At 38.4% G+C, this 15575-nt stretch overlaps 1 protein-coding gene across 1 annotated transcript in view; it reads right to left on the reverse strand.

Moving 5' to 3' along the window:
- Window positions 1-239: 239 nt before the first annotated feature.
- VPS13D (vacuolar protein sorting 13 homolog D) overlaps window positions 240-15575 on the reverse strand; it is a 195712-nt gene continuing 180376 nt past the window's right edge. The window contains 3 exon segments of the mRNA XM_038377201.2: window positions 240-734; window positions 1757-1997; window positions 9366-9497. Coding sequence (XP_038233129.1) covers window positions 603-734; window positions 1757-1997; window positions 9366-9497 — 505 coding nt within the window. The 3' untranslated portion in view covers window positions 240-602.

The raw sequence follows: 15575 nt of genomic DNA on the forward strand, positions 1-15575 counted from the left end.
TTATGCATCTGCTTTCAATTGCACCCAGAGTCCTGAAAATCAAAAAAGTGCACTCTTATGATAAGATTCTTTAACCAGTACAGGTCTTCTGTGTTCTGGATCCCAACTCCACAGAAGACAAATGAATGTCTTTATATTACATCTACATTCCTCCACTCTTAAGAACAGCTTTCTAGAGAGAATGTACAGTTTCAATTAGTGCAATATGACTCAATAGAACTTTTCTTTAATTTTTTTTATACAGTAAACAGACCTTTATACAGACCCACAAACTATTTTGTACTTCCTTATTTACATCAAACAGTTGTACATATATACATATTATCAAAATACAGAACTTCCCCCATAACATTTCAAATGTAGTTATTCAATAAACACTTTTTTAAAAAACTGTTCTCTCAAACTAAATAATCTCATACAGCAAAGACTCTAATTGCATTCATTTGTTTCCAGTGCACTGTGTTCTTCAATTACAGAATACAACTTTCCACCAACCAATTTTTGTTCTTTCATTTTATTTTGGAGACAGAATACCCTTATCCCCTGGATTAGTACTTGCAATGGTGTTAGGGAAATTCGGTCTGGCAGTAAATCGGATGGTTTCAGGAGTCCACCTCCAATTCTTCTTGGTTTTCACTGAGTCTTAGCATAAGTTGTTGCTCATAATAAAGGCTCTTTGCATAGTTTATTTCTTGAGATAACTTTACTGCTAAGACTTCAGACTTCACATGGACCTGCACAAATAAAAGTTTATTATACATACAGAAGTATTAAAAGTAGTGGGAAAATGTAATACCACTGTGAAGAGAAATAAAAATATCCACTTAAAGTAACTAACTGCAGTCATCTAACTTCAACGACCAGGCTGGTTACTTTAAGGGGTAGTCCTATCTAGCGTTAAGTAGAAAACTAGAGATTGGGACTCCATTTCTGTTCCGAGGTGTGCCACTTACTTGTTATTTTCCCTATCTCTGAAGTAGAGATTTCCTTACCTAGCTCAGTGCTGAAGTTGCTCCAATCTTTTCTGTGTTTTTTCTATTTAGAATATAAGTGCTTTGGGTTTACGGTCAATCTCTTACGGGGCACTGATCTCTGTTCACGTCTCTAGGTGCTACTTTAATGCATTAGTAAGTGTACAAACTCCAGTTGCATTAGAACTGAGAGCTCTGCTATATTTGATCTATCTACATTACAAAGATTAATTTTACTATACCCAGGGAATAGATATCATGAGTTTGGAGAGACTATTTTGCTACTACAAGGAGAGAAAGCACAGACATAACACTGTAAAACAGCCTGATGGCTATTCCATTCAACTAAGGAATACTGGGTCAGGCTTCTGAATTTGTTTTTTTTTTTAAATTAGATTCTGCCCCTAGTAATATCATCCCAGGTAATGCCCCGCCTATCATTCTGTTTGGATTTCTTGGTCCTCAGGAAGCGGAACAGTCCATATATGCCAGTGATACCTTCCCTTATTCAGGGAGCTCCTGGATTTCCCTTGATCTTTCTCCTAAGTTTACAGAACAAAAGTACCAGGATCACTTCTGCACCCAGGTCTCCCTTACAGATAGGCAAAACACCATAAAAAAAAAAAAAAAGACTACAATGTCTACTTTCACTGTCAGCTGAATGGCATTGTTATAATTCAATGGCACAGAAGACGGTATACCAAGGGTGCCAAAGCATTGGACTATTGCAATATAGAGAGCACAAAACCACAACATGAACAGAAGAGTAAGTGCTGGGTCCTCACCATAGGTCTCTGCTGTGATGGGCCTGGCATTGCTACACCGCTACTTGTACTGACAGCTTTCTTTGTCAGCTGCACATAGACCTTCCCGTGGTCTTTTGAAATGAGGCAGTGGTAGAGATGATCGTATTTGACTTCCAAGAAGATGGCCTCTCTGTCTACATAATCCCCACTCTTCAGGAAATAAACAGCTTTGGATGAAATGAGAACACAATAGCTGTCTGTGTTCTCCACTGCTATAAAACTGCAAAAACCGGAAAGATAAGTCAGTGGTTTATTACATCATCTCATTTGTAAAACACTGAGCTGGGAGGGAGACTATTCTGTTCTTGTACTTGCTACTCTCTGTGTGACCTCTGAATTCAAATGTTTTTAGTCGTTCATGAAAAATAAAGTGAAGTGTGCCTCAAACCATCACCCTTGCACAGTAAGTGTAATATTAATATTAAAGTGCCCATTTTGTAGACTTTCTAGGTTTGCAGATTAGGGCTACAAGACAGGCAGAAAGAAAAGGAGGACTTGTGGCACCTTAGAGACTAACAAATTTATTTGAGCATAAGCTTTCGTGGGCTACAGCTCACTTCATCACTTCACGAAAGCTTATGCTCAAATAAATTTGTTGGTCTCTAAGGTGCCATAAGTACTCCTTTTCTTTTTGCAAATACAGACCAACACAGCTACTACTCTGAAACTTGTCATTATGCAAGATAGGCAGAGTTACAGGGTTAACTCTAGATCAAAAAAAACATTGAGTATACCACAGTCTCACTCAAACACCAAAGAAAGACAGAGAGAGTTAGAAGTGATAGGGAATAAAAAGATAAGAAAGCAAGGCAGTGAGATAGCATACTAAGTTTTACTGCCATCACTTTGTTGGTTAGAGGTGTGATTTTTTTTATATTTATGTCAGTAGGAGAGGAATAAGAGAAGAGAGGAAAAGGTAGAGATGCAATCACCCCATGACATAGGTGGCTGGGAGCATTCTATTAATAAATATTGTTCAGTGGGGAGTTTGACTGAGTCACTACTCTACCTTTCAAACCACACAAGAAATTTCCCAAGCACAGAGACGTAGTCAGGGTGTTTTTGTTTGTTTGTTTAGAGCCAATTTTATTGCTGACACATTCTTTAAATTTCAGAGTAGCAGCTGTGTTAGTCTGTATTCGCAAAAAGAAAAGAGTACTTGTGGCACCTTAGAGACTAACAAATTTATTTGAGCATAAGCTTTCGTGAGCTACAGCTCGCTTCATCGGATGCATTCGTTCTTTAAATTGAAATTGTTTGTAAATCTACTCTGATGAAAGGTGTGTTGGAATGTATTAATGAAACATCACGACTGTCTCTCATGATACATTACAAACTACAATGCTTCACTTTTCTTTCTTTAAAACAAACAAACAAACAAAAACAATGTTAACCTGCTGCCTGACCAGTAGCTAAAGAAGAGAAATTAGCTGTTTAACATTAGGGGTGAAAGGTTAAGCAGCAAGCAGTAGGGTTTCCCAGGGAGATTAGTTAGTTTGAGTGATGAATATGGGAGGGAGTATAGGGTGAATTAAGGAGATTTAGAGAATTATACTGTCTGTAAAAGATCAATGTAAAAACAATGAGAATTCAAAAGTGAAATATTTTATATATACACAACATTTTGAGTCACCATACAAGCCTGAACACCAATGGCATATTTTACAAATTTAAATATGTATTTAGTTTCTCTATTCACACTATTAAATGAGTGTGCTAAATGGAATTTTTAGTGTTATTCCTGCACTGTCAGTAATTCACTAGTGTATGAAAGACGCCTGCAGGAAGGAGATTCTATTCCTTTAGATCCATTATTAGGCAGTTTGAAAATTATTTTGCATAGAAACAATTAACATTCTCACTACGTTATTTTTAAATCTCCCTCTTCCACATGGTCACAGCTTGAGAGGTCTATTGAAATTTTTCAGAGTTGCTATCCAAATGAAACTGACAACTTGGTGTTACCTGTCCTATTTTCCTTACCAACTAAGTGTTCTCTGCAGTCACTGTTTCTGCAGATCCACACTGTGTGCCATCATGTGACAACCACAGCATGAGCCTGCTGATGTAATGTCTCAAAGATGAGCCGATGATATTTGCAAAATAGCTGCATCAGTCCATGTATTTAGCCCATAGATATGACATACATAATAATTTATACCTGTCAAAGGATACTCCATGCTGTATTGACTGGACAAAATGAGCCTGGATCAAAGGTGCTGAGGCAGGCTAAACTCAGAAATTCCATACTTTAGTTTATGCCTCAGCTTTAATGCTATGCTAACCTACTTTGTGTGTCTAATTTATTACCTGAATTGTTCATAGAAAAGATGGAAGACAACCTATTGGATTATCTAATCAGCCCCCGGTCTGCACAGAACAGAATAGTTTCCTCCAAAATATTCATACTTTTCACCTTAATTACTAACCAACCCACTGCCTTGTGTCATTAGTCTATTACTTTCCTTGTGCACTACCTCAACCACATCCCCCACATGCTGCTGTTTTCTAAGCTATTACTGATACAGCAAGTCTGCCTAACTGTTTCATAATCCCTCTCCCCTATCTTTCTCCTTTGCACCAATACACAAATAAATAGAGAATCGTTGAAAGCATTTGCCTCTGAGCTGACAACTTCCAGGGCATATTACAGATCCACAATATTAAAACTAAAACGTGAAAACTGCAGTTGTTTACTGGGCACTTTTCATTGCATCCCAGTGCTGGGAGGTTGCTTGGCTAGGCTAAGAGGTCTTGTTCATTTTTAATGGCAGTGGAAAGTGGGACACAGATCACCAGCAGCATTGCAGGACAGGATCCAGCAAATAAGCAGCTCTTGCCATTATGGGCAGCGGCAGGAAGATGCAGAGAAACTCACTGTTACATGTTCTTGGAAGTTCTTCTTTCACAGACTTCAGTGTAAGGAGAGAAATACCAAAGGGGTTGTAGGGCACAGCCAGTGGAAGGAGTTCCTGAATTTCTGATAAATGTTATTGGTAGAACTGGGTGGAAATTCATTGGAATTGAAACGTTCCACAGGAACATGTCGATTTTGATAACATTCCAGTAGAAACCAGGCAGATTTCTCATGGAACCCTGCCTGCTACTCAGGTTTTGAAACCTGGTTGCTGGTTCCTCAGCAGCCTACTGGGGAGTCAGAACTCCCAGCTCCTTGTCAACATGGACTGACAGGGAGCCAAGAGCCTGACAGGGAGTCCTTGGCACCCAAGCTCGCTGGCAGCCCGAGCTCCCAGGGCTTCCATGGCCCCTGACTCTGGGATAGTCTGCTGGGCAAACTCTGGCTCCCTGGCTCCTTAGCCGCTCATCTGGCAGGCTGCCACAGACAGCCAGGGACAGAGGGGGTGGATTCCCAGCCTGGCTGGCTCCCCAGTGATGCCCTCCTAGTGTCCAGGGAATCAGGCAGCTGTTCTGGGAAAAATTCTAAGAAATTTTTTTTCCTACTACAAAGTGCAAAACATTTCAAAATCTTTCATGGAACGGAAAATCCAGTTACTTATCAGCTTTAGTTATTGGCTGCGAAACTCATCAGCTCGACCATTTGAGAAGCATTTTGTGCAATATACCAATCTACATCTGACTGAACCACTGGTTATCAAATAGGATTTTAATACCAAACATCCAGCAGGGTCAGTTAATCAGATTTCTCCTCACCTCTCAATAAAATGACTAGGGCTCCTAGCTGGTATGGTAATACCATTGGTTTTTGATTAAAAGAATCATGCCAATAATCTTCAACAAATTCTTTTTATTACTAGCTTACTCAAGGAGGGTTCTTCTGTATTGTACACTTAACTCTTTGTCTTTTCCCCTCATGCTTTTGTCTCTCCTAATCATGATAATTCATAGAGTCTCTTGTCATTGTAAACCCAGATGGCACAATTAAGGAGAAGTCTCACCACACCTTGTCTTTAGGGTTTGTTTTTTTTGTTAATGATTTTTTATGCTCTTAATGTTTCAAACACTAAGTGCATTAGTTATCATATGTATCTATTCTACTGATGGACTACAGGTGTGCCATTTAGAAGATAGGTAAAGGCCTTTGAAACTAGTCTGATTAAAATAAAGGTTATCAAATTAAATCCATCTTGCTTTAGTTCTATGTAATATATACATAGGCCATTCTATTCCTAACACTCTTTGCTTAACAAACTTCTTTTTTTAAAAAACACAACCATCTCCCCTAATCTCAATTCAGTTATGAAATAAAATGAACAGTTTATATGTCAGTTTATATGTTGCTGTTCCCAAGGCCCAACTGATATTCTTCTCAGAGGCTTGTTTAACTTACTATTTCGAGTTAACAACCCCAACTTTCATTTATCTGCTATACTACTATACAAGTGGTGGGTGCCTGTGGACAATCAATGTAAACAAACTGTCTCGCAGCCCACCAGCGGATTATCTTGACAGGCCGCGTGTGGCCTGTGGGTCGCAAGGTGCCCAACACGGTACTATACTGTTCAACAGCAGTAGCTTTCGCAGTCTTAGATGGTTAAACATTTACATATCTCGTTTTTTAAGAAGACAACACAGCTAAGAGAGTTGTCGCATCATTTTCTGAGGAGTGTGATGGGAATTTTAATTTTAAGTTGATACTACAGACTTAAACATATATTAGAGACTGGCAGAACACTAATTTCTCCTCACAACACACCACTGTGACAAAACAGGTACTATGTTTTATACCCATTTTAGAGATGGGTAAACTGAGGCACAGTGAGATGCTCTGGCTTCAGTCAGAAGTTTCCAAACTGTGGTTCATGGACCAATGATGGTCCACAGAGAATTTATTAGCCAAATGGTTCTGGTTTTCCTTGTTCCCAGCTGCTAAACTGCATTAAAAGAAGTTAATAGAGACACAAATTCGTAGTATTATTATTCTACTTAAGAAATTGCCACAGAGAAGTTATGAAATTTCAGATGGGAAAGGAGGTGGTCTGTGTAATTGCAAAGGCATGGGGAGATAATCATGAGACAACCTCTATTAAAATGTGGCCCATCCTATGAGAAACTATTATATCACTGGTTTCAGAGTAGCAGCTGTGTTAGTCTGTATCCGCAAAAAGAAAAGGAGGACTTGTGGTACCTTAGAGACTAACGAATTTATTTGAGCATAAGCTTTCGTGAGCTACAGCTCACTTCATCGGATGCATTCGGTGGAAAATACAGTGGGAAGATTTATATACACAGAGAACATGAAACAATGCGTGTTACCATACACACTATAACGAGAGTGATCAGGTAAGGTGAGCTATTACCAGCAGAAGAGCGGGGGTGGGGTGGGGGGGGGACTCTTTGTAGTGATTTGCAAACTGGATACAATTAATTTAGGCTTGAATAAAAACTTTGGGTGGATGGGTCATTACACAAAGTAAAACTATTTCCCCATGTTTATTCCCCACTCCCCCCCCCCCACACTGTTCCTCAGATGTTCTTGTCAACTGCTGGAAATGGCCCACCTTGATTATCACTACTGAATGCATCCGATGAAGTGAGCTGTAGCTCACGAAAGCTTATGCTTAAATAAATTTGTTAGTCTCTAAGGTGGCACAAGTACTCCTTTTCTTTTTGCGAATACAGACTAACACGGCTGCTACTCTGAAACCTTTCATTTTATCAGTTTCTCTTACTCAATTAAAGTTACAGTCCATAAATCAAATTATTTTAAAGAGGGGAAAAAAGTCCCACCAAATTGCTTTAGTTTAGACAATAGTCTTGCCAACAGACAATAAAGGGAAATTATTTTTTCTTGCTGTAGTTTACTGAATATTTCAGCCCTGATCTTCAGATGTGCTCAGCATATGGAGCTCCCTTGAGTTCATTGAGGTTCTCAGCCCCAGCACTTTAGAAAACTGGACGATTAATTTCTATTATGCTTTCTACAACAGGCCAGATTTAATCTTTATCAATTTTCCTTCAAGTTGTCAGAGATGTATTTTGAGGAACAGAGGTATGGAAACCAAGGGCAGTGATTTTCTGGTGAAGCACTGACATTTTAGCCAATTTGTAGTTAAACCTTACATTTTGTTCCAAGTTTGAGTCACACTTCATTATGCATTTTCTTTTGTCAACAACATACATCCTCTCCTCTTTTGCTTAAAATTTCAACAGAAGAGCTGAAAACTAAGACATTAGTTTTGTTTTTTCTATATTCCTACATTTCTATGATTTAAAAAATCAAATTAATAAAAGAAAATGAAAAATTAAATGAAACACAATCCAGTAGAACAAAGTAGAAGCAACCAGATCTCTTGAGAATTTGTGGGGCTTTTACTACATCAGGAAGTAATTACACAATATTTTCCAGAAGTGAAACAGTGAGCCTAACTGGAAAAAAATGTGGAAACATTTAGTTAGAACAGTAGAGCAAGGTATTATACCCGCGCCCCCCTTTTATGGATTAAACTTTGAAGGAAAATATGCAAATAATCAGGTCTTTAAATCTGTTTTTAATTACAATATTGGATAAAAGTCAGAGGCACAATTTTATACTGGTTTTCCATGACAAGAGATACCGTTTTCTTGTTGAGTGATATTCCTGTTGGTGAAAGTCACAGTGAATGAGCAATATAACAGCTGAAATTGTGTTAGATATTTTTGATAATTTCACTGGTGTACTTAATCATTTAGTAGCACACCCCCCCCCCCACTCATGAAAGTCTTATTTGGAAAATCTCTATAAAAAAATTTTAACTCTCAGGGTTCAAATTTTTCCCAATTTTCTCCCAGCAGAAGCCAGATTATGGCCCCTGGCAGTAGAAAATCTGTCCACGGAGTGTGTGTGTTTCAGAGCCACTGCAACAACAGAACTTGCCACGAGAGAGACAGTGATCTCTAGTGCACAGCCAACAAGAAAACACTGGTGCGCACACAGCTCCTGGAGAACAGCTGTCAAATCTCTTCAACCCCCAACCTGAATAGTAGTAGGGAGAATGCAAAAATGGAGAGGGCATGGAAAGTCATGCTACCATCAAATTAGATACACTGAGGCACAAGGCCAGATGTCAAGTGATATAATTTCTCTAGAAACTCACCTTCTTGGAAAATGTTACTGTTTTATTCTTTCAAAGCAAAATGTGAGTAATGAGACTGATAATATGCAGTTAAACAAGACTGCTACATCATTTAGAAACCTAACTGCTCATATTCCTTCTTCATAAAATGTGGGGGAAGAGCCTGGCCATGTAATTCATGAAAGGACTGGACATCAAGAGACATGGGTTCTAATCTTGGCTCTGTCACAAACTGAGACACACACCTTGGACTAATTACTTAATATCTTGTTGCCTCAATTTTCCTTATCTGTGAAACCGAGATATTGACAATGAGCTAACTTATATGGGTTTTGTGAGGCTACATCAAACGATATTTGTAAACCATGTGAACGCACTTGGAAGGGAGGGGATGATGGAAGTTCTCAAGCACCAAAATTATCCTCCAGTAAATCAAAAACAAGAGAAATAGGTGACGTGGATAAAAAAAAGCTTTTAGTGGCTATCACAAAGACACAATGTATTTTCATATAATGTTTATATTGTATCACAGCAGTTGCTGGGTTAGTACTTACAACTCATCTTGGATGTTGTCTGTCAGCTTGAATAGCTGCTCCTGTCCTTCTGCCTGGCTTTCTGAATACCGGGGCAATAGTCCTTGAGGGCCTCTACAACAGCGTGGCTTCCTCACTCTCTCGGCCTGCGTCCTACATACAAAACACACATTAACTGATTTAAATGTGACTTAAGTTTCCCTTGGAAACTTTACTCCATATAAGAAGTCATATTATAAGTAAGGTTTGGCATGAAAAAGCCATTAAGTTTTTAGATCTCTGTTGGTATCTGCTTCGTATAAATACAATATTATTTTATCTTGGCATCTCTCTAGTAGACACAGATCTCTATGCTTTTTTGCAATTTTCCATTGAAATCTGGTCTGAAATTGAAAAGAAAGCAGGTGCAACTGATGTGGAAAAGCACTGTGAAGCACAACGGCCTGCAAATTTTTAATAAAAATATGTATTACTACATAAAGGTTTTTACCCTTTTTTCCAGAAACAGGAATCCATATGTGATGTATCCAGACAATTATTGTATTTGTTGTAGAAGCTTGCATGTTGATGGACAAGATGGCAATAGGTTGAAAAGTAACAGACATCCACAAGTACACTGCACATGTTAATGATCTACCCACTGGTATCTGCATCAGTACTATAGTGCATCTTTACTTAAAAAAATCCTGGATGCTTTTAAAACTTTGGACACCACCAATATGTGGAGAATTGTGCTGCAGGATACCTACCCCTGCTTCATTCTTTGCCTCTTCCCAATCCCACCACTTTGAGATTGCTGCCTGCTGTTCAGATCTCTCTTTCAAGCTAGTACTATTAATTTTTCAAGAGGCTACTTATAGTCGAACACAGTATTTTTGATTATTGAACCCTACTTCCCCTCTTAATGCTCTCTACAGACACTGCAGAATGAACTGCTGTTGTCCTTTTGATCTAACGACGGGGAAAATCCCACAACAATTAATTTATTTTTTAAGCTGCTTGGCAACAGCACACAAGAGTACTTGCCCTCTAAGTTTTGCTTGTTGCAGATGTTTTCTCTGGAGTCTTGTTACTTCTTTAGTGCTTTTCCTTTTCATCAACCCTATCCCCGAACACACACACACACACTTTTAAACTCTGCTTTCCTCTGGGTTTCTGGCATCCCTCCCTACTAACTCTAATCATGGCAAACTACATTTTTACTGCCTCTACTCTTCTTGGCTACAGCTACTAGTAAAAGTCATCGTCTATATGTCCCTCATGTGCTGCCTTTGACTTGATTCACAGCTTTATTGCCATAACTGTCTATTTATTGAGTCACTTATTGTGACTAAATTCACTTTAAGCACTTTGACTATTGCTGTTTCCTATGCTTTATTTTCTTGTAGCCTCTGTGGCATGGTATCATTCAGCTGGCTAAGTGGAAGTAAGAAATGGAAACCTCCCTTTCCCAGTCCCTTGGAATGCAGAGAACAGGCTACTGTCATAAATGCCATTGACTCATTTAGAAGGCTGTGTTTGTTTATTTTTACCTCTGAGCTATTCTTTCAAGTCTGCACCTGAAATGCAGGAATAAGTAGTGCTGGTAAAGAGAGGACAGATGTCAGATTTGTAGGATGTACTATTCAAACATCGGAAACAGCATACAAAATGGCAACCTGAAATGCCTCTAATGTATAATGTAGCCACAACTGTCATCCTTAAACATTTCCAAGGTTGCCTCTACAGCTAGCTGACATTCCCACAGTTTTCTTATTAGTAGCTGTCTAAAAATTGCTATATCTACTTTACCTAGGAACTGCTGTGTTGTATGTGGTTTAGAAACCTGTAGCTAACTAGTGCCCATCAATGGTCTTTCTTGCACTGGAGGAAAAAAAGATAAAATATCCCCCCTTGTGCTAGTGTTGGAGGTGGGTGCAGGGATGAATTACAAAGGTGTAAAGTAATAAAATAGCATTTCATAAGGGACAGGTACTTAGAAGTAAAACTAGACAGCACTTTAATCCATTCTTCAAAATTCTTGCATGCTCCTATTTCCAGGCAGCTGGAATATACTGTGAAGAAGGCTAGTTTGTAACCAAAGAACTTAAAAAAATAAAAGGTTAAAGCAGAAATCACGACATATCCATCAGCTTCTCAGAACATTTTACTTGTAGACCTTACTTGTGTGAATTTTCCTTCTTTCCATGCACCATGTTCTCGACATCTTTAAAGGACCAACTCTACCACCCTGCACCCACACACTTACAGGCAGGTTTTCACAACTTTACAAAACAAAATGAATTCTTGAATATGAAAGAGAAGATTAGAGATTACAAAATGGATACAAATTGGTTATTGTCTTCTTATCTTATCTGCTTCCCAAGTCTGTACAGCCTCTTTCATCCTTCCAGAGACTTAGTTGCAAAAATTCAGATCAAGGAAAGAATCCACAATCCTAAAAGAAGTAGTTATGCCAACCTAAGCCATACAACACTAAGCAGACAACACTAGGTCGACAGAAGAAATTCTTCCTTTGACCTACCTGCTGCCTCTCGAGGAGGTGGATTTACTACAGTGACAGAAGAACTCCTTTCATTGCTGTAGTAAGGGCTTGTCTATACTTGAAACGCTATAGTTGTAGCACTTCAGTGTAGAGAAACGACCAACATTGATGGGAAGAGTTCTTCTGTTAGTGAAGGTAATCTACCTCCCTGAGAATTTGGTTGCTAGGTTGACAGGAGAATTGTTCTGTCGACTAGCACTGTCTATGTTGGAGGGGTAGGTCAGTTTAACTACACTGCTCAGGGGAGTAGATTTTTCACACCCCTGAGTGATGTAGCTAGGTCGACCTAACTTTTTAGTGTAGACCAGGCCGAAGTGTCTGCACTGAACTGCTGCAATTGTGCTGCTGTAGTGTTTCTAATGTAGACAAACCCTCTACCAGCAACATTTGATTTTCAGTCTCTCCTGCCCTGTTGTCACACAGCTTTTGATTTTGGCGAATGAAGAATCACTTCTCTAGATAAAAAACTAAGAAGCAGTATCATCAAGTGGACTGAGTAGGGAACTAGGAGACAACACCTGAGATCTAATCTTGGCTCTGCCACAAACTCACTGTGTGATCTTGGACCAAGCACACCGTAAACTCTTCTGTGTCTTAGTTTCCCCATCTGAGAACGCACAATACTTCTACCCGTACATACTTATCTTGTATAACTTTCAGAGGACTGATTGTACAGCATTTTTAAGATGTAAATGCTATATAAGGGCTAATTATTCCAACCATGCCTATTCAGAAGTTGAAAGCTAGTATACAACAGAGTGATGTCCTTTACTTCACCCTGAACCTTTCCAAAAAGAATCTTTTTGCCAGTTTCAGTTCATATAGATCTCCACTAAAAATGGCATTAAGATGCATATTTAAATCAGAAATGGTCTGTGAGGATTTAGGGCTGCATGGTATGAAATATCTACTGCAGGTCTGAACATGTATTTTCATATCTATCTATCTATAAATAAAGAAGAGTGAAATAAAATGTTTGAAGCAAACAGTAATTTTTCATCAATATCATCTGTCTGAGGTGGAGTAGCCAGAGTATTAAATGATCATATTGAATTCACAACCTAAACTGCTTAAACAAAGATTTTAATTTACTGAAGAATTACTTAAAGAGCCTAGTACGTGAGGGTAAATTGGTGGAGAACTTCAAAAGTGTCATATATGTGGACAGTTAAGACAATGTAAAAGGAAGTGAAAGGGGAAGAACTGTGGTCTAGTGGTTAGAACAGGATACTAGGAATCCTGGGTTCTATTCCCATCTCTGCTACTGGCTCATTCTGTGATCTTGACCATGTTACTTAACTTTTGCCCCTCAGTTTTCCCATAGGTAGAACAGGAATAATAAAACTTCATAGGGGTATAGTTGGCTTAATTGTTAAGTACTTCTAGATCTGTGGATGAAGTCTGTGTGAGATGTGCAAATCACCACCAATTTCTACAATTATAATACAATACTAAATAAAATTTGTTTTTCTTAATGAAAATGCTAAATGTTTGAAGGCTATAGAATATACTTCCACAATAGGAAGCAGAGTCCCACCCTCACTATCTTTCCATCTTGCTGTTAGTTCCACTTCTTTGTCACACACATTCCTCAAAGAAAAAGCAGGGTGTCTGAATATCCCACATTTAATAGAGCAGAACAACAGAGAAATTATTGTTTCTGGGCAGCCCTCACTGGCTCTTAAATCTTTCTGCAGCACCTAGATACTGTAGCGACAAGTGATTCAGAAATGCTTATGTAGTGACAGATTTAAGGAGTGACTGGCTTACTCTTAACAAAAGGTTTAAACTTAAGCTACAGGTCAATAATTAACTTTTCAATGAAAGACTGTTCCATTATGTATTCAAGAAAGTGAAATGAATAATGGATCATTAATCCACCAGCCCTGGAACGGGAAACAAAGTATCCAATAATTTTCAATATAAAATATTCTTCCAGTAACACTCAATCCTGTCATTTTTACAATATTTTGTCAACTTCTCTTCTGCAGCACAGAGCCTGGAGGCATCTGAAAGGTAGCATGTGAGAATGCTGTGGGAAGTGGAGAGAATAAGTCCTTCTAATCATAACTATTCTGCAGAAATCAGGACATCAGAGAGTGCTGGTTTCCAATGTCTGGCCTAGGAGCAGGTCAGAGAAACAGAAGAAAAGTGCTTGGCATTGCAATGTGTTTCTGAAAGACTCTTGGCAATTTATGAGTTAGTCTGGAAGAAATTAGGAGTACAGTGCGTCTCCTAAGCTGATTTATTTACTGTTCCTCATTGCTTTTTTAGTGCTAAGATGTTCGACTTGGTGGTAAAAGATAATTCTCCTCTTGGTGATAAGAAGGTCAGCTGCCTTTTAATTAAGTGCCACTAATATTAACACTAATTGTGTTGCCTGTCTTAGTCCATCAGACCTGGGCAAACTGGTTTGCTTGGTCTCGACAGCTAAAAACATTCCTCACTACTTGGGTTGGTTTTTCTGAAATCTACAATTTGTTCTGCTGTCTCAAGTTACGTTCTGTAAATAAAAAGCACCAATGATTAAATACAAAAAACAAAAATCTATAAAGCAGAATGAACGGTGGTGTGCCCACATCTGAGATACATTAAACATGCACTCAACAGATTTGCTGATTCTTTTTTAATAAGCACACAAAGGCAATACAAGAGAGAAATGCCCTTATGTCTACTAGTCACAGCAGGAAAGAGTGCTGCTCAATGGAGACACAAAGAGATTGTGAATGGCGTCAGAAGGTTGAGGCACATAGTACAGTGCTTCACTGTTCAGACAAAGCATGACACTTGAGATTCTTATTTCAATTTGTTATACGCATGTTTAAAAACCGTAAGGCTTGTATTATTGTAGCTGTGTTTGTTGGTTGTCTTTTGCTTTACAATCTGCAGGTTTTTTTTGTGAGTCAGCCAAAATGGCTTCACGTTTTTCTTAAAAAAGGTTTAGTGAGCAAATAGATCAGTGACTCAATTGCTGTAGCAAGGCACTCGCATATCTCACTGTTGAGGGCTATTAAAGAACTTGGTGATAAACAGCATAGCTTGGTTTACAGCATATCTAATAGGTTGCAAAACAAAAATAAATGAGACCCATCATAATCAATTGTTCAGTACTGCTACAAATTATGACAGGTTTCAGAGTAGCAGCTTTGTTAGTCTGTATTCACAAAAAGAAAAGGAGTACTTGTGGCACCTTAGAGACTAACAAATTTATTTGAGCATAAGCTTTCGTGAGCTACAGCTCACTTCATCACTTCACGAAAGCTTATGCTCAAATAAATTTGTTAGTCTCTAAGGGGCCACAAGTCCTCCTTTTCTTTCTACAAATTATATTTTCTTGCCCTCTGTCCCATGTAATACCCTAGGTTTGTCTGCACACTCACTATTAAAATTATATATGGCCAAATTCAGCCCTCAGGTACACAGGTGCAACACTCACTGAAGTCAATAGAAGTTGCACACACATATTTGATGGCAAAATTTGTAATACATTATTGAAAGAGGTTTATACAAATTAGTTTGGGATTATAAATCTTTAAAAGGCAGGTTGGAAAGTATCATTTTGGTAAATAAAAAGAAATGAATAGAGAAGTCTCTGCAAAGAAAATCTCTGTGGAATTTAGTCTTTGTATGTTTTTTCTATTGCACCTTTCCATTTCCTCATCACCCAATCAAGAGATGTTATTCAA

Source organism: Dermochelys coriacea, chromosome 18, assembly GCF_009764565.3.
Source record: "Dermochelys coriacea isolate rDerCor1 chromosome 18, rDerCor1.pri.v4, whole genome shotgun sequence".
Classification (NCBI taxonomy): Eukaryota; Metazoa; Chordata; order Testudines; family Dermochelyidae; genus Dermochelys; species Dermochelys coriacea.